An 18669-nucleotide genomic window follows, 5' to 3' on the forward strand; every position below is an offset into this window, starting at 1 on the left:
AGAGTGAAAGGGAAAGTTAATAGGACTGTGGTGAGACCAGGATGTTGTATGGTTTAAAGACAGTGGCATTAACTAAAAGATAAGAGGTGGAGCTGGAGGTAGCAGAGCTGAAGATGTTGAGATTTTCATTTGGAGTGATGAGGATGGACAGGATTAGAAACAAGTTTATTAGAGGGGCCGTGCATGTAGGACGTTTTGTTGACAAGGTGAAAGAAGTGCGTTTGAGATGGTTTGGACATGTGGAGAGGAGGGACGTGGGGTATATCGGTAGAAGAATGCTGAGGATGGATCCACCAGGAATGAGGAAAAGAGGAAGCCCAAGGAGGAGGTTTTATGGATGTGGTGAGAAAAGACATGCAGGTAGTTTGTTTGAAAGAGGCAGCTGTAGAGGACAGGGGGGTATGGAGACGGATGATCCGCTGTGGTGAAACCTAATGGGAGAAGCCGAAAAAAGATGAAGAAGAAGAATATATATACTGTAGATAGATAGATAGATAGATAGATAGATAGATAGATAGATAGATAGATAGATAGATAGATAGATAGATAGATAGATAGATAGATAGATAGATAGATAGATAGATACTCTATTCTATACTCTACTCTTATTCATCCCAATTTACACATTTTTAGGTGTGGTGACTGGACAGGCCATTGGATGATAGATCTGATTCTTTACTCTCGAAATAACAGAGCTTAGCTATATGTTTTTGTGTTTTGTAGTCCAGTCCAGATGGAATTGAATTGTGTTGAAGTATGGAATAGTAGCACGGTTGCTTCAGTAATCCTTTCCTGGAATAAGTCTCCAAACTTCCCTACTCCAAAACAACCCCAAATTTTCTTCCAGTTATTACTGTCCAGTTCCTTTTACTTAGTTGCTGCATATAAACAAAATGAACATTCATGACTGGGTTATTCAAAACTTTTGAAAGGCACTGTATTTAATTCCTTAATTCCAGAGTATTTTTTTGTTATAACATAAACTGGCAAAGAAAAATACAACCCTAAACTGTGCATCCACTTCATTTTCTGCAAATAAAATGTTCATAGATTGAGCATGGGGCTGCACAGCCCATATACAGACACAATGGGTTTTTATTGGCACTCATAACAGTTCCCATTCTTGACCACTGGCCCTCAATGACCCCTAGAAAGGCTAATGTGTATGTGCATAATGTGTGATAGATAGACAGGTTGGTAGGCAGATGTTTAAAAAAAAACAACAAAAAAAAAAGATATAGATTATGATTCGTTTTTGAATATACAGTAGCTGCCTAAGCAAGATAAAGTGGGTTTCATAAGCTCACTCAAGGTGCATGCAGCCTTGTTAGACAGGTCACACATAAAGAAGTATGCAGTCTCTATCCTGTCACTGAGTGACAGCTGCTCTCCCTACAGTGGGCATGAGTGATCACGTGTGTTCTGTTTGCCCTGTTTATCAGCGTAAACACCAGAAGGATCAAAACGGAACTGAAGCCAGCAGCACAGGCCCATCTGTGGGTGACCAGGGAAACAAATTCAATTAGAGGTCACAGCAAGAGGAATGCAAGCGTTTCTGACACAGGAGAAACCATGCGCCTTCTGCTCCTACTGTACAAATACCCAGTGTGCTCCTCCCACCTGCTTAGTCACATTTTGGTTAAGACTGAAGCTGTAGAATTAAAGCAGAATGCAAAAAAAAACACGACACTGCTAAGAGCTCAAAAGCGTTCATTAACTAGAGTAGTACTGTAGTCCTTGTAGTGTTCTTTAAATGCATCATGCGTTTGCCTCGATGTATTATGTCGGCATAATTCTGCTAGATAAGAGGCACCACTGACACACAGAAGCTCTTTAGAAAGCTCTGTGTAGGCGGGCGAGAGGATGGCAGCACCGCCATCAGAGTGCCACCAAAACATGTTCAGTGTTTTTGAACACTGAAAGTACACATTATTCATCAAGAGCCACTGGATACATTCATACAAGGCTCTGACTCAAAAACACTGGTTACATTTTGTTCTAAGGATAGTTTACAAAATATACATATACAAAATATATTTAAATTTCCTATTTTCTGTTGGGCTTTGCACTACTCCTGCTACAAAATGCAAAAATCTTTGTATCATTAAAACAAATAATAGATGCAAATTCTGGAACAAAAAATATAATCAAATCTGTCTAATCTCAGCAAGTAAGTAAATACATAAACACAATTACCCAATTGTACCTATAAATTAGTTGCACATTTTAGTTTAGAACAAAATTTTTTTTGCATTTTGCAAGTACTTAGAAATCATGAACATGGAATTAATCCTACTAGAACCTACTATATCACTGTAGTGTAATAGTGGATTTACTCATAAGATGGTTAATTGTGGTTGGATAAATGTAAGTATCAATGATACTTAGATGATGTGTATGCTTTCACTGTTCCGTTTGTGCTATGGATAAATCATTTCTGTTTCCATTAAATTCATTAATAAAAAAAAAAAATATTGTTAAATTTGCTTATTTTTTTATGACAGTAATGTAATTTGGTAAATAAATTGTATAAAAATAAATTATGCTTTCAACAAACTTTTTTTTTTTTACGCAAATCTGACGTCATAGTTTCCAGTGTAATCGATTACTCTGTACCATGATAGTGAATGGAATATACAATATTTTAAACCAAGTAACATTTCAGAAGGATAAAAAGATGCTATTTAACGGCAAACAATCAAAAATGTTATAAACAATTGTACTATTTTTAAATGCCATTATATCCAAAGCACTTTTTTTTTTAAGATTTAGAGCTTTGCATACTAGGATTCATACAGAGTTCTAACTCTAAATAAGACAATTACAACTCTGTGATTACATCCTATATGTCTGGTATTAATTTTTATATAAATGTTTTGGTGTCAGTGAAAGATTTTTGCATTGAAAAATTAATGTAGTGTACTTTTGATTCTACTGGCTTGCCAGACTTATTTAAAGTATATGCAATGAAGTATTTACAAATCTACATGTACATGTTGCATTTGCATTATGAAACAAAAATATCAATATGCAGTCTCTAAATTGAGAATTAACTTTCTTTGAACATGAAAAACATGAGATTTGGTTTCTTGCCTACTCCACCAATAGTTCCATTCTTTTCTATCAGTGATACCCTTTTCTGCTGAAAAAAATGTTAAGGAACAAATATAACTAAATAATACACAATGCAGTGTTAAAAGTTATACAACATATACCCCTTACATGTGCATTTAAATTCCTTTTTTCAATGTTTCTTTTTTGGGTTAGATTCATTTTTATGAACTCCCATGCATTATTATATAATATTTAAGTTATTGCCACTGAATTTTTTTTCAAGAAATACCATTTTAAAACAAGTGCATTCATAATTAACTGCAATCAGCCCATGTAGATGCACTACATATGCGTTTTTTAATAAAGTTTTCAAACTTTGAATCATTACTGATGATTTATTGGTAGCATGGCAAGAGCAAAGACCATTTATATTTATTATCAAATTAAAATATCCTCATTAAGGCAAAAATACAGATGGTGCTTGTATTGTTTAAACACAATTAAAATTTATTTGTTAATGTTGACACTTTCAGAATCACTCCAGAGTATCAAAGAACCAGTAAGTATGACAAACTGAAATATTCTTTACAGATCCCTGATACTGTACAATAAAAACCTTGTAAAGGGGGAAAGAAGGCAAACTATCTCAATTCCTCTGTTCTTGACATACACAAGTAAACATAGTTACAACAGCAGACTGCATAGCCACCACAGCGGCTGCGATGGAAACTGGGTTCCCCTCATTTCTGCTTACAGTGCAAAGAACTGTCTGCTCTGTGATCTATTGCCTGTGAGAGGAACCAAGCTCACCCATTCATTTTACTCTCAACCTGTTCCACAAAACATCTATAAAATATAGGTTAAAAATGAGACACTAAATATAACCTTCCATATAGACAAACGGCTTGTAATGAATATCAACACAGAACAGGACAATACAGCAGTGTAATAAAAGTAGTAATACATATAGTATCAGCTGATCTGTAATAAAAACTGATAATAGAGACATTATCACCTTATCTGGACATTTCCCTTAATCTAATGCCTTAAACTAGGAGAAATATAATGTAATTTTATACTATATAATATGTAATATGAAGTGCAAAATACAAAAGAAAAAAAAAAAAAAAACACTTGTGAAATACAATCTGTTTTTCATAACTAGTATTAGGCAGTAAACAGTTAAACTAATTTATTTATTTGTATGCAGGTCAGACATGGTGTTCTAGACCCAGTTACTGACAATAAAGCATTAATAAAGCAGTGGCCAGCGATTTTGGAGCACCTGATATATTTTACACACTAAAAACATCTAAGGATTCTGTGTTTCTCTATATTATCTTTCAGGAAATATATTGCTAATGTGAACACAAAACCTGTGACCCTGAGCCGTAAGATAAATGATGAATGAAATAATGTGTAGACAATATTCGGTTTACAATTATCCAAAACAGCATAATTGCTAAGCAACTAATGAGTAAGTATGAATATATGTTAAAACTAAACAATTATATATTTACTAATATTGTAACTGAAACTGTACACAATTCTATGTTACTACTATTAGGTAGTAAAAAAAAACTAAAAGATGCAGTAATTACAGATAGAAAATCCACCTCAGTCATGTTAAACAGCTCTTTATAACTTACCTTCCCTTTGTCTTCTTTGCTTTTGGTGAACAGAGAAAATGACCATTAGTGCACCCATACTGCACCTTCTCAGTCTGTTTGTGCGTCGTTATTTTTTTTCCCTCAGTATCTGTTTTGCTCAGTGTTTCAGGCGTCCTGCAACAGTCTTTTTCCTCTCAGAGAGCCCTGCACTTCTCACACTTTTCAAGACAATGATCTGACTAAGTCTCTGCTCACTACACTCCCGCCTCCTCACTCAGTATGACACTCTGGCGTGGACTCTAGCTGGATCTGGTCCTTTGTAAACTTTGGCAAGATGATGGTCAGTGTTCCTTGCAAGGAATGGTACGAGAAAAGCTGTGTTAACTTTTGCCCAGTTGAGTAACTAGATAAATGAGCTGTGTGCGCTTTCTGCTACCTCCTACTGTGCGTCTCCACTCTTTAACAGACGCTTCACAGGAGGAGCGGGAAAGGGGGGAGGGAGGGCAGGAGAAGAGAGAGGCAGGAATGATCGAGAGTTGATAGATACGGGCATATGGACTGCTTTTAAATCGTCTATTACTAATCGTACATATCACGCCGGTACAGCCATTTCAACCACAGAAGACTAGTTCTGGGGATTTCATAAGCAGTTCCTCGTGCTGATAGTTGTACCACTTAAAAGTACTATTTAACATTTTCAGGTCATCAACCTCTATTTGCAAATCTGCATGGCAATTTTCCCTTGACAGAAATGTGTGAAGGCTGGATTATGCGTTAGAGATGACATAATAATGATAAAAAATGTCTAACTTAGATGTCAAGTTTCAATCTTTAAATTTAAACTGTATTCAATAATATAATAATAATAATAATAATATAGTAATAACAATCTTGTAATAATAAAAAAAGAATGTATAATTTTAGGAAGCTCAGAAGGAATACAGGATGAGATCACCACACATCTCTTACAAGGATTTCTTTAAAGCATGCTCATGTGTTCTGTGTTCAAATAAAAAGTAAAAAGCTGAGTTAAATGCTTCACTGCACCTTGTTAGTCCCTCTTTAAAAAAATTTAAAAAATAGGTTGAATATAATACTAAGATGAAAGTTTAATCTAAAATGGAAAAACAGACCAACAATTAGTCCTCTCGGAGGTTAAAATGAGCTTAACGCAATTTTAGGTAGGATTTTTGTGAATTTCACACACACTTCCTCCCTCTCTCTCTTTTTCTAGCACATACAAAATAATTACACGACATTCTTCCACCCACACAGCAGACTACAAAAGCCAGTGACTCTGGGCAAATTAAGCAAAGAGTGCCATCAAGTCCCCGTTTTTCTAGAATGTAAATAGGCTCTTAAAGGTTTAGTCACTGAGCAATTATTCCCAGGAACCCCAGAAAAGCACCTCCTTTAAGCAGCTTCCTTCTACGGCTATAATCAGTCATCAGCATTTAAATAACGATGTCAATAATAATGATGATTTTGATCTCACAGGATTTGAGGTTAAAATCTTAATATTTAAATGGCATATTATATTGTAACATATTATAACAAACCCTTCCCATGATGTGTCAAAGGTAAACACATTGTTGTGTTTATGTGGCTGACATATATATTTAATTTCTTGCTAAAACCGCTTTGAAGGCAGGACGGGACAATAGGGTCTTTGACCTCCACAATGCCTTTGCCAGTATCTTGGTTTGACCAAATTTTAATACCTGCTCCTTACCTCCCAGCTAACACTTTTCCTCTTTTAGTCAATCATCATCACACAGAATGGTACCTTTCACATGCACTTGTGCTACCATTTTCCCCTTTTTAATGCCACTGATATTGCAATATCATATTTTTGTATGTTACAGTCTGTGATAGTTTTTGATTATTGACCTTAGATTGACTCAAAGCTTTTACAAATTGTCAATTACTTACCACCCTATTAGTCATAGTTCTCCCAAAAGGCTTCTTATAGTGTAGTCTATCGTTGTTGATGGAAATTGGGTAGTGGTGGCTCAGTGCTATGCATCACCTATCTGCCAATCTTAGGTCCTTGAACAGTAAGTACAATACCATTCTATTTTCAATGTACTTTAATAAGTATAAATTATTATTATTATACAGATATTATATTATTATACTGATATTATATTATTATACTGATATTACGACTAACCCAGCCATTAGGGTTGCACAAGCCAGTGCAGTCTTGTAAAAGTCTCAAGCGCAGAGAAATGGGGAGGGTTTGGAAGGGCATCCAGCGTAAAACATTCATTCATTCATTCATTCAAATCAAATATGCGGATCACGAATCAGACTTTCATACTGGATTGGTCAAGGCCCGGGTTACCAACGACCGCCACAAGCATTGTCAGCCAACAGGGTACCGGTGGAAATTGGGCTACTGCTGGCCGAAGGAGGAGAAGGTAAGGGAAAGGAGAAGTGTAGGAGAGTGGAGGTTTGGGTGGGAACTTTAAATGTTGGTACTATGACTGGTAAAGGGAGAGAGTTAGCTGATATGATGGCGAGGAGAAAGGTAGGTGTGTTCAGGAGACAAAGTGAAAAGGGAGTAAGGCCAGGAACATTGGAGAGGGGTTTAAGCTGTTCTATCATGGTGTGGATGAAAAGAGAACTGGTGTAGGGGTGATCCTGAAGGAGGAGTACAGTAAAAGAGTAGTGGAGGTGAAGAGAGTTTCTGATAGGAAGGATGAATGTGAAGCCAGAAGTTGAAGGGGTGATGATAAATGTCATCAGTGCCTATGCTCCACAAGTGGGTTGTGAGATGGAGAAGAAGGACAAATTCTGGAGTGAGATAGATGAAGTAGTGGAGAGTGTACCCAACGAAGAATGATTGGTGATCGGGGCAGACTTTAATGGCCATGTTGGAACAGAGGTGATGAGGAGGTGATGGGTAGGTATCGTCTTAAGGAGAGGAACATGGAAGGGCGGATGGTAGATTTTGCTAAAAGGATGGAAATGGCAGTGGTGAACACTTATTTTAGGAAGAACACACAGGGGGACTATGTTTTATGTAGGAGATGCAACCTGAAGGAGGTGGTCTGTAGGATGGTTTTGGAGGTGAAGAAGAGGAGGAGGAAAGTGAGGACTGAAAGAAGAATAAGATGGTGGAAACAGAAGGAGGAAGACTGTAGTGTAAGGTTCAGAGAAGAGGTCAGACAAGAGCTCGGTGGTAATAAAGAGGTGCTAGATGATTGGGCACTTACTGCAGATGTGATAAAGGAGACAGCTAGAAAGATACTTGGTGTGATATCTAAAAAGAGAAAGGAAAACAAAGAGACGTGGTGGTGGAATGAGAAAGTGCAGGAAAGCATAAGGAGAAAGAGGCTGGCAAAATAGATTTGGGATTGGCAGACAGATGAGAAAAGTAGGCAGGAGTACAAGGAGATGCGGCAGCAGATTAAAAAAGTATGTGGTAAAAGCTAAGGAAAAGGCATTCGAGGATCTGTATGAGAAGTTGGACACTAAGGAAGGAAAAAGGGATTTGTACCGATTGGCCAGGCAGAGGGACCGAGCTGGGAATGATGTGCTGCAAGTTAGAGCAATAAAGGGTGGAGATGGAAATGTGTTGACTAGTGAGGAGAGTGTGTTGAGAAGGTGAAGGGAGTATTTTAAGCAGCTGATTAATGAGAAAAATTAGAGCGAGAAGGTTGGATGGTGTGGAGATGGTGAAGCAGGAAGTGGATAGGATTAGTAAGAAGGTAGTGAAAGCAGCGATTAAGAGGATGAAGATTGGAAAGTCGGTTGGACCAGATGGCAGTGGAGTTTTTTGCAAACAAGATTTTGGAAGGTGAGAGGATGCCTAAGGAATGGAGAATGGAGAAGTGTGCTGGTACCGGTTTTTAAGAATAAGAGAGATGTGCAGACCTTCAGTAACTACAGTGGAATAAAGTTGATCAGTCACACCGGTGGTCTAGTGGTTAGGATCCCGTGCTCTCACCGCTGTGGCCCGGGTTCGATCCACGGTCAGGGAACCAACCCCAGCCACTCTTAGTGCCGGTCTTAAGCCCGGATAAATGGGAAGGGTTGTGTTAGAAAGGGCATCCAGCATAAAAACATGTGCCAAATCAAACATGTGGATGATCCGCTGTGGCGACCACTGATGGGAGAAACCGAAAGAAAGTTTAGTCACACCATGAAGTTATGGGAAAGAGTAGTGGCGAGAAGGCACACGGCGCACACTTCCAGTTCCGCGGCGCTCACTTCTGTGTCGGCGGCCATCTTGCTGTTTTTCCCGCGCCTCCCGGTATTTAAGGACACCCGAGAGTTTAGCTTGGCACTAGGTAATCGCACCGGCTTCCTTAAGTCCCTGGGAATACTCTTGCCACCCTGCCTGCCCTGGATCCTGTACCTGTTCCTGGTCATGTACCTGTACCTGATCCTGTTCCTGTTCCTGACCCCTGTTCTTCTCTGCTCTGGTTTTGAACTCTGGACTGGTTTTTGTTTTGTGTTTCTGCCCTCCCTGTATTGCTGAGTTTGCTGGCTTTGATTTGTTTGGACAGTGTTTTCGGTTTTGTTTTTGTCTTCCCTGCATCACCCTGTTTGCCTGTGTTTTTGACCCTGGACTGTTTTTAGACTGTGTTTTTGCTTTGCCCCATTGCTCAGGTTGTTTCTTTATTAAAGCCTGTTTTCTCTGTACCCCTGTGTGCATCCTGCATTCGGGTTCTCCCATCCAGTCTCCACTCGCCCAGTCTCACCCGTGAGTCACTGACAGAATAATCTGGCCGTGCATCGTGTCCCCCGAGACAAACAGATGCATTATTTGCTTTGAGAATGTTGATGGAGAAGTAAAGAGAAGGTCAGAAGGAGTTGCATTGCGTGTTTGTGAATTTAGAGAAAGCGTACAACAGGGTGCCGAGAGAGGAGTAGTGGTATTGTATGAGAAAGTCAGGTGTGTCAGAGAAGTATGTAAGGGTGGTGCAGGACATGTATGCGGACAGTGTGACAGCAGTGCAGTAGGAACGACAGACTGATTTAAGGTGGAGGTTGGATTGCATCAAGGATCGACTCTGAGCCCTTTCTTGTTTGTGGTGAAGGTGGAGGAATTAAGGTACAAGGGGTCAACAATGCAAAGTAATGGAGAATGTGCTAGAGAAGTGAAGAAAAGAGTGCAGGCAGGGTGGAGTGGGTGGAGAAGAGTGACAGGAGTGATTTGTGATAGAAGAATATCTGCAAGAATAAAAGGGATAGTTTAGAGGACTGTGGTGAGACCTGCGGTGTTGTATGGTTTATAGACAGTGGCATTGACTAAAAGACAGGTGGTAAAGCTGGAGGAAGCAGAGCTGAAGATGTTGAGATTTTCATTGGGAGTGACGAGGATGGACAAGATTAGAAACAAGTTAATTAGAGGGACAGCGCATGTAGGATGTTTTGGGGACAAAGTGAGAGAAGCCTGATTGAGATGGTTTGGACATGTGCAGAGGAGGGATTTGAGGTACATCGGTAAAAGAATGCTGAGGATGGAGCCGCCAGAAAGGAGAAAAAGAGGAAGACCGAGGTGAAGGTTTATGGATGTGGTGAGGGAAGACATGCAGGTAGTTGGTTTTAAAGAGGCAGATGTAGAGGCCAGAGTAGTATGAAGACAGATGATCCGCTGTGGTGACCCCTAATGGGAGCAGCTGAAAGAAAAAGAAGATGCTGATATTATGACTTGATTAATTGATTGACTGGTCAGGGTATTCATTTGCATACAGCAGACAGTGATCTCTACTGAAGTACTAAATTCTATTGGGTTTACTGCAGACCAAGAGTTTGCAATCTGCTCTTTGGCATCATGACTAATCTAATCCCATATATAAACAGCTATTTCCTTCAATTAAACAAACATGTTTTTGGGCAGAGCAGCAGTAAACAGTAATGAGTGTTAATACAACATCCACAAACAACAATAGAAAATTAGGCACACATCCATAGCAGCATGCAACATACTTAAGGGCTTCAAAGAATGTGTTTTTCTGACAGATACAACTAATATGTTAATTACAGACACTGACTGGATCTGTTCCTCTGTAAACAGATAAAGCAGCAGGACATCCAAATGAATGCCAGAGAAGGTACAGTATCTGGCCATTTAATGCCTTCAGTAAAAAAAAAAAAAAAAAGCTTCTGAAATTCAAATTAAATTAAAGTAAAATGCATTGTGTAAAATTTTGAGACACACTTCAGCATCTGATATTCATTAGTTTAGATTCCCAAACAAGGGTTATAGCAAACATGCAAAAACATCAGGCTGGGGAAGGGAGAACAGCGCTCACTTTATCAGAGATAATAAAATGCAATGAACATGCAGATGGAAAAGATATTTTAATAGCATTGATATGCACAGGTGAAAAAAATTATATAGGGTTATTTTTTAGGTTACATTTAAGTAAAAATAATAGTGCACATGTCTTAACTTCACCTATGTTCTAACCTTAATCCTTATTCACCTTGTTAATCATCAAATGATTAACCCAGCCATTATGGATGCACAAGCCAGTGCACTCTTAGTGCCGGTCCCAAACCCGGGTAAATGGGGAGGGTTGCATTAGGAAGGGCATCCAGCGTAAAACATGTGCCAAATCAAATATGCGGATCACAAATGAGAATTTCATACCGGATCGGTCGAGGGTTAACAACGACCGCCACAGGTATCGTTAGCCGACAGGGTACCGGTGGAAATTGGGCTACTGTTGGCCGAAGGAGGAGAAGGAGAGGAGGAAGACGTCTGCAGAGACGGCAGGGAAAGGAGCAGTGCAGGAGAGTGGAGGTTCGGGTTGGTACTTTAAATGTTGGTACTATGACGGGTAAAGGGAGAAAGGTAGCTGATATGATGGAGAGAAGAAAGGCAGATATGCTGTGTGTTCAGGAGACCAAGTGGAAAGGGAGTAAGGCCAGGAACATTGGAGGTGGATTTAAACTGTTTTATCATGGTGTGGATGGAAAGAGAGATGGTGTAGGGGTGATTCTGAAGGAAGAGTACAGTAAGAGTGTAGTGGAGGTGAAGAGAGTTTCTGATAGGGTGATGATCATGAGGGTGGAAGTTGAAGGGATGATGATAAATGTCATCAGTGCCTATGCTCCACAAGTTGGCTGTGAGATGGAGGAGAAGGAAAAATTCTGGAGTGAATTAGATGAAGTGGTAGATGGTGTACCTAGGAAAGAATGATTGGTGATTGGGGCAGACTTTAATGGGCATGTAGGTGAAGGGAACAGAGGTGATGAGGAGGTGATGGGTAGGTATGGTTTTAAGGAGAGGAATGTGGAAGGGCAGATGGTGGTAGATTTTGCTAAAAGGATGGAAATGGCAGTGGTGAACACTTATTTTAAGAAGAAGGAGGATCATAGGGTGACGTATAAGAGTGGAGGAAGGTGCACACAGGTGGACTATGTGCTATGCAGGAGATGCAACCTGAAGGAGATTGGAGACAGTAAGGTGTTGGCAGGGGACAGTGTAGCTAGACAGCATCGGATGGTGGTCTGTAGGATGGTTTTGGAGGCGAAGAAGAAGAGGAGGAGAGTAAGGACTGAAAGAAGAATAAGATGGTGGAAACTTAAGGAGGAAGAGTGTAGTGTAAGGTTTAGGGAAGAGGTCAGACAGAGGCTCGGTGGTGTTGAAGAGGTGCTGGATGATTGGGCAACTACTGCAGGAGTGATGAGAGAGGCAGCTAGAAAAGTACTTGGTGTGACATCTGGAAATAGAAAGCAAGACAAGGAGACGTGGTGTTGGAATGAGGAAGTGCAGGAGAGCATAAGGAGAAAGAGGTTGGCAAAACAGAAGTGGGATAGACAGAGTGATGAGAAAAGTAGGCAGGAGTACAAGGAGATGCGACAACAGGTAAAGAGGGATGTGGCGAAAGCCAAGGAAAAGGCATATGAAAAGCTGTATGAGAGGTTGGACACTAAGGAAGGAGAAAAGGATTTATACCGATTGGCCAGGCAGAGGGACCGAGCTGGGAAGGGCACATGTAAACAGCATGACTGCCACAGCAGGGAGAAGAGCTGGAAAAGGTGGAGGAGTTCAGGTACCTGGGGTCAACAGTGCAAAGTAATGATATGTAGGGTATCTGCAAGAATGGAAGGGAAAGTTTATAGGACTGTGGTGAGACCTGCGATGTTGTATGGATTAGAGACAGTGGCATTGAGTAAAAGACAGGAGATGAAGCTGGAGGTAGCAGAGCTGAAGATGTTAAGGTTTTCGTTGGGAGTGACGAGGATGGACAAGATTAGAAATGAGTTTATTAGAGGGACAGCGCATGTAGGATGTTTTGGTGACAAGGTGAGGGAGGCGAGATTGAGATGGTTTGGACATGTGCAGAGGAGGGACATGAATTATATTGGTAGAAGAATGCTGAGGATGGAGCCACCAGGTAGGAGGAAAAGAGGAAGGCATTTGGATGATCCAGAAGAGGATTGGGAGAATGTCAGATGAAACCAAAATAGAACTTTTTGGTCGAAACTCAACTTGTTGTGTTTGGAGAAGAAAGAATGCTGAGTTGCATCCAAAGAACACCATACCTACTGTAAAGCATGGGGGTGGAAACATCATGCCTTTGGGCTGTTTTTCTGTAAAGGGACCAGGACGACTGATCCGTGTAAAGGAAAGAATGAATGGGGCCATGTATTGTGAGATTTTGAGTGAAAACTTCCTTCCATCAGCAAGGGCATTGAAGATGAAACGTGGCTGGGTCTCTCAGCATGACAATGATCCCAAACACACCACCCGGCCAACGAAGGAGTGGCTTCGTAAGAAGCATTTCAAGGTCCTGGAGTCCTAGCCAGTCTCCAGATCTCAACCCCATAGAAAATCTTTGGATGGAGTTGAAAATCTGTGTTGCCCAGCGACAGCCCCAAAACATCACTGCTCTAGAGGAGATCTGCATGGAGGAATGGGCCAAACTACCAGTAACAGTGTGTAAAAACCTTGTGGAGACTTACAGAAAACGTTTGATCTCTGTCATTGCCAACAAAGGGTATGTAACAAAGTATTGAGATGAACTTTTGTTATTGACCAAATACTTATTTTCCACCATAATTTGCTAATAAATTCTTTAAAAATCAGACAATGTGATTTTGTCTGTAATATATTACAGCACTTGAAATTACACTAAAGATGTACATGGATGGTCTTGACTCAAACGGTAAAGGTTAAGGTAAGCATTCTTTAAACTGAACTAAAAAACAGTCATTTTAATTATTTTTTTTTTTTTAAATTAAACATACAACAACAACATTTGAGATGCAAATCTGCTAAATAATAATTTTTGAATGTGATTAAAATATGATCACAAGGTCAGGACCTGCTGGCTTTCACCTGTAACATTCCCTCCTTCACTCTGACAGTTCTGAGAGTTACCACACAGGGGCAGTATTTGACAGGTTTTATTCCCTCAAGTTGCTGACAATTGCAGCCACAAACCAGCGCTGCATTATCTTTATACCAGACTTTACATAATGCTATAGTCAAGCAAAAGATTTCATCACACACAGACCTGTGAATATCACTGACAGGTGGTTTCGCCAACAATCTGTCTCTGAGAAATGTTTTATCACATAGCCCCTGGCCCTTGCTCAAATCAAAGTCAAGAAGTGAAATTCAATATCCAGACGCATGCAGGAAATGTTAGATCATTTCAATTTAATTACATACTGAGTGTCGGAGACTCAGGTCTCTGCCTGAGCTTAAATTGTAATGGATTTGAACTGAATCAGCAAAGAACTTGCAAGTACTTGGATTATTCCCCAGCTCTCTTGGACAAAATGTACCTGAACCACCTAAAGCTTTTTTTGCCAGGTTTACAATTGAGTTGAAGGACAGAAGACAGAGGACACTTCAGATATACCTAAAGGCAAGTTTGTTTATACTGTTGAATTAATATTTTATAGGTCTAATTAGGGTAATTTCTAAAATCTAGTAGCCTGGACTACCATAAAATTTTGCCAACACACCTGATTCTGGCACATGATGCTTCTGTCAGGCCAAGCAAAATGGCCACTCCACTATTGTCGTTTCCCTCTCCCAACGTTTTTGAAAACTTTCTACAAACATAAGTCTGTATATATTATAGGGATGCGCATTCGTATCTTGATGCATTGCCAAAAATAAGATACATCAAAGATGCATTTAAAGCAGCTATTGATACAATGTGATATGATTCACCCCATTACGATGCAGTGTGGTCTGATTTGAGCTGATTCAACGATTCAAAGCAATACGATGCAATGTAAAAAAAAATAATGTTATGTAATTCAAAACGGTACAGAGAGTTCACTTTTATTTCTTTGATTCAGACAGACAGCAAATCATAAATTTTTCTTAAGTGCCTTTTGACTTCTAACACATGGCCCTCACACAAACAGGCCTTTGTAGTTAAAAAATAAAATGAGTTATTTTCCTGTTCTGTCTCCAGGAAGATGCAGCTCTACCTTTGCTATGTTAATCTATATTCTGTGTGAATCTCAGAACTCGCCTCGGTCTCCGTAGTGTTGTGATAGTTCATATCCACGTAGCAGCAGTGATGCTGAGAGAACGTGATTGAGAAACAGTTTAGCAAGGAGAAATCAATCGACAATATTAAATATTGGTAGCAAAGTTTTTTCTTTTTCTAAACAATACAAGTATAGCGCATCTACTTATAATTAGATATAAATAAATCGGTTGCAAATATGTTAAAAATGGCAGTTTTTTTAAATAGAGGAATTTTACCATCCCTAGTATATAGACAAGAAATGTTTCTGTATTAGATGCAAATGTGTGCAGACAGTGCTGGTTCATTGTTCTAGTTTGAAAATTGCTTGTGCAAACATGATCTGCATGGAAGTGTCATCAGAAAGTAACAGTAACCTTACCTGAACCTCCCCACAAAAGTTAACACCTGATGGTTGCAAAACAGCATCTAGATTAGGCATTTTGGACTGAAGTGCTAAGGATTGTAAACTGTATTATTGTGGAGGTGGCGGGTTGGGCAGCATTTTTTGATTTGATGCATATACAAATCATTATGCATGTTTAAAACAGTATTGTTTTTTAAACATAGTTATGTACTTCCCCTATTTTTTGTTTTCCCACAGGTACAGCAAAAGAATCTGTTTTTTTTCCCCCAGTATTCATGATTTCCGTGATTCTCACTGGAGCTGTCACTCTGCTGCACAAAAACTTTCACACATACAGCCGTATACTTCTTTCCATGAATTCTTCCCACATAGCTGTGCCTGTGGAAACCAAAAGTGTCACATTTAGACTGTTTGCTAAATAAAAATCCTGTCACTGGTTAACAACATGCATTAAGATTGATGCATATTGTAGTGTCTTTTTTTTGCCAGATGCTAAACAAACATTTCACTTCATTTCTTCAGTCGCTTGATGAAATAGCATTTAAATATAATTCCATAAATGAAGACAACCTTCAGGTGCGATTCACAGCACTGCCTTCTAGTAACAATTTTACTTATCTTATGATCTTGCTTATATTCTAAAGATAGATATTGTAATGCAGGGAATGCCATTATTTGTAACTACCATCTACTACAAATCCAAGAACAATGCATGTATTTCAGCAAAGCTATGGATTAGGCCTAATCATTTGGTGCTTGTGCAGTAAATAAATAAATCCACTATATAACCGAAAGTACATACGTGGTTACCTGACTATCACACCCCCATATGAGCCTTCAAGTTTGCTGTACAGTTAGTTGCACACAACTGTCTAGAACTAGTCTTTGTATGTTGTAGCATCAAGTCCTTTAGTTCCTCTCAAGGTTCCTTCTTTATAACATCTGAGGGAGCTTTTTCTTGCCACAGTCGCCACAGCTGCTCATCAGGGATAAATACACATCGCTCAACTTAACTGTTAAATTCTGTAAAGCTGCTTTGAGACAATGTCTGTTGTGAAAAGCGCTATAGAAATAAACTTGACTTAACTTCCAGTAAAGGAAAACCCTGAAACATGTTCCAACATGCCCATATGCACAGGGCAAGCTTAAAAAGATTATTAATTGCCTTTCAATTACCTCTGTTTATCTCCTCGGATTAGTTTGTATATTTAGTTGTTCTTAGGCAGTTGATTATTATTTCCTGGTGCAAGTAATTAATGCTTTTAAATCAAGGAAGCTTACATGACTAGAATTAAAAGTGGGATAAATAGTGTGTTAATTGTATTGCACTGGAGTTACTTAGCTGATACTTTCATATTGATCAAAGCTGTTTTAGGTCAAACAAAAATGGCCATGTAAAACAATGATACTCTAAGAACATCAATAGAAATGAAAACTCTCTTCAAGCACACCCTAAATGTACAACCATCATTTAGATATTTAATCAGGTAAGTACATGAGGTATATTAGCACATATTTCACGGTCAGCCCATGGTGAGGTCTGACAGGCCGAACTGCTTACCTATTTATAGACCAGCTCAGGTGCCCAAGGGAAACCCTTTCCCCTAGAGATGACTTACAAACTGTAACCAATACATCTGTATGTCCTTCAACCCTGTAACTGAGCAGTTATCGTGTCCCAGTTTCCACATGGCGATTGTGGAAGTCACACAGACATTTTATTTATTTATTCACACACACACACACACACACACACACACACACACACACACACACGTGTGCACACAAACTGTGCAAAGGTTTTATGCAGGTGTGAAGAAATGTAAAAAAAAGTAAAAATGATTTCAAACATATATATTTTATTAGTTTATTTGTGTCAATTTATAAAATGCAAAATAAGCAAACAAAAGGAAAATATAAATAAATATTGTGTATTTATATAATATATAATATAATACGGTGTGACTACCTAATGGCTTTCAGCACTTGCACAAAGTCAGGTGCATGATTAACCAGTTATAAGAAGTAGGTGGAAATGATCATAAGTTTCATATGTAGGTTAAAACAGTCATTATGAGAAACAAAAACTGCTGTATAGGAGGCTTAAATCTAGGTGAGGAAAAGCCATACTCTGCTACTGAAGTGAGGTTGTGGAAGAAGTTTTATGTCACAGGTCATACACCATGGCAAGACTGTGCACAGCAACAAGACACAAGGGAGTTATACTGCATCAGCAAGGTCTCTCCCAGGCAAAGATTTCAAAGCACACTGGTGTTTCAAGATGTGCTGTTTAAGCTATTTTGAAAAGCACTAAAAAACTGTTTTGGCCCCTGAGCTCAACGTCATCAAGTCTGTCTGAGATTACATGAGGAGACAGGAGGATTTGAGGCAGGGTGCATCCAGAGAAAATCTGTGGTTGGATCTAAAAGATGTTGGGAACAAAATAACTGCACAGTTCCTTTAACAACTATACTTAAAAATAAAAGTGTACCTAGAAGAATTGATGCTGATGCAAAGGATATTTAACACCATTTATATATATGATTTGGATTTCTCTTTTGTTCATTTCCATTTTGTTAATTTATATATATATATATATATATATATATATATATATATATATATATATATATATATATATATATATATATATATATATATATATATATATCACAAGTGCCTAAACTAAAAAGTACATTCATTAAATGTCAATGTACAACTTTCAATTAATATTTTACAACTCATAGCTGACCTGTTCCTACATGAAAAAAAAAGTTTGTAATATTATTATATTATTCTGTAAAGTAAATAAAGAAGGGAATAAATTTTATATTCAGGGCATTACAACAAATTTTACAGCTTTACAATGATTTACTCTACAATAAACTTATATGCATACACTATATATATATATATGTATATATATATATATATATATATATAGATAGATAGATAGATAGATAGATAGATAGATAGATAGATAGATAGATAGATAGATAGATAGATAGATAGATAGATAGCACCATCCAATAATGTTCGATGAAAACAAAAGTGTTGGCAGGGACGATGGCAATTCAGCAGCATGGCAGTTAAATGCAAATAGACATGTTCATCATACAATGGTACATTTCAAAAAGGTACAGGCTAGACATATGCAATGGTTAACATTGACTTACTA

General features: G+C 38.6%; 1 protein-coding gene across 3 annotated transcripts in view; it reads right to left on the reverse strand.

Moving 5' to 3' along the window:
* The window catches only part of kcnip4a (potassium voltage-gated channel interacting protein 4a), a 163306-nt gene that overhangs the window by 77577 nt on the left and 67060 nt on the right, over positions 1 to 18669 (reverse strand). Inside the window, exon 1 of one of the 3 annotated variants that reach the window (XM_083540858.1) lies at positions 4704 to 5128. The exons of the other annotated variants lie outside the window; for them this stretch is intronic. Within the exon in view, the coding sequence (XP_083396984.1) occupies positions 4704 to 4761 (58 nt within the window). The 5' untranslated portion in view covers positions 4762 to 5128. Of the gene's footprint in view, positions 1 to 4703; positions 5129 to 18669 lie in introns of those variants that run through there. 3 annotated transcript variants of the gene reach the window in all.

This window comes from Silurus aristotelis (genome assembly GCF_946808225.1).
Source record: "Silurus aristotelis genome assembly, chromosome: 5".
In the NCBI taxonomy this organism is placed as follows: domain Eukaryota; kingdom Metazoa; phylum Chordata; class Actinopteri; order Siluriformes; family Siluridae; genus Silurus; species Silurus aristotelis.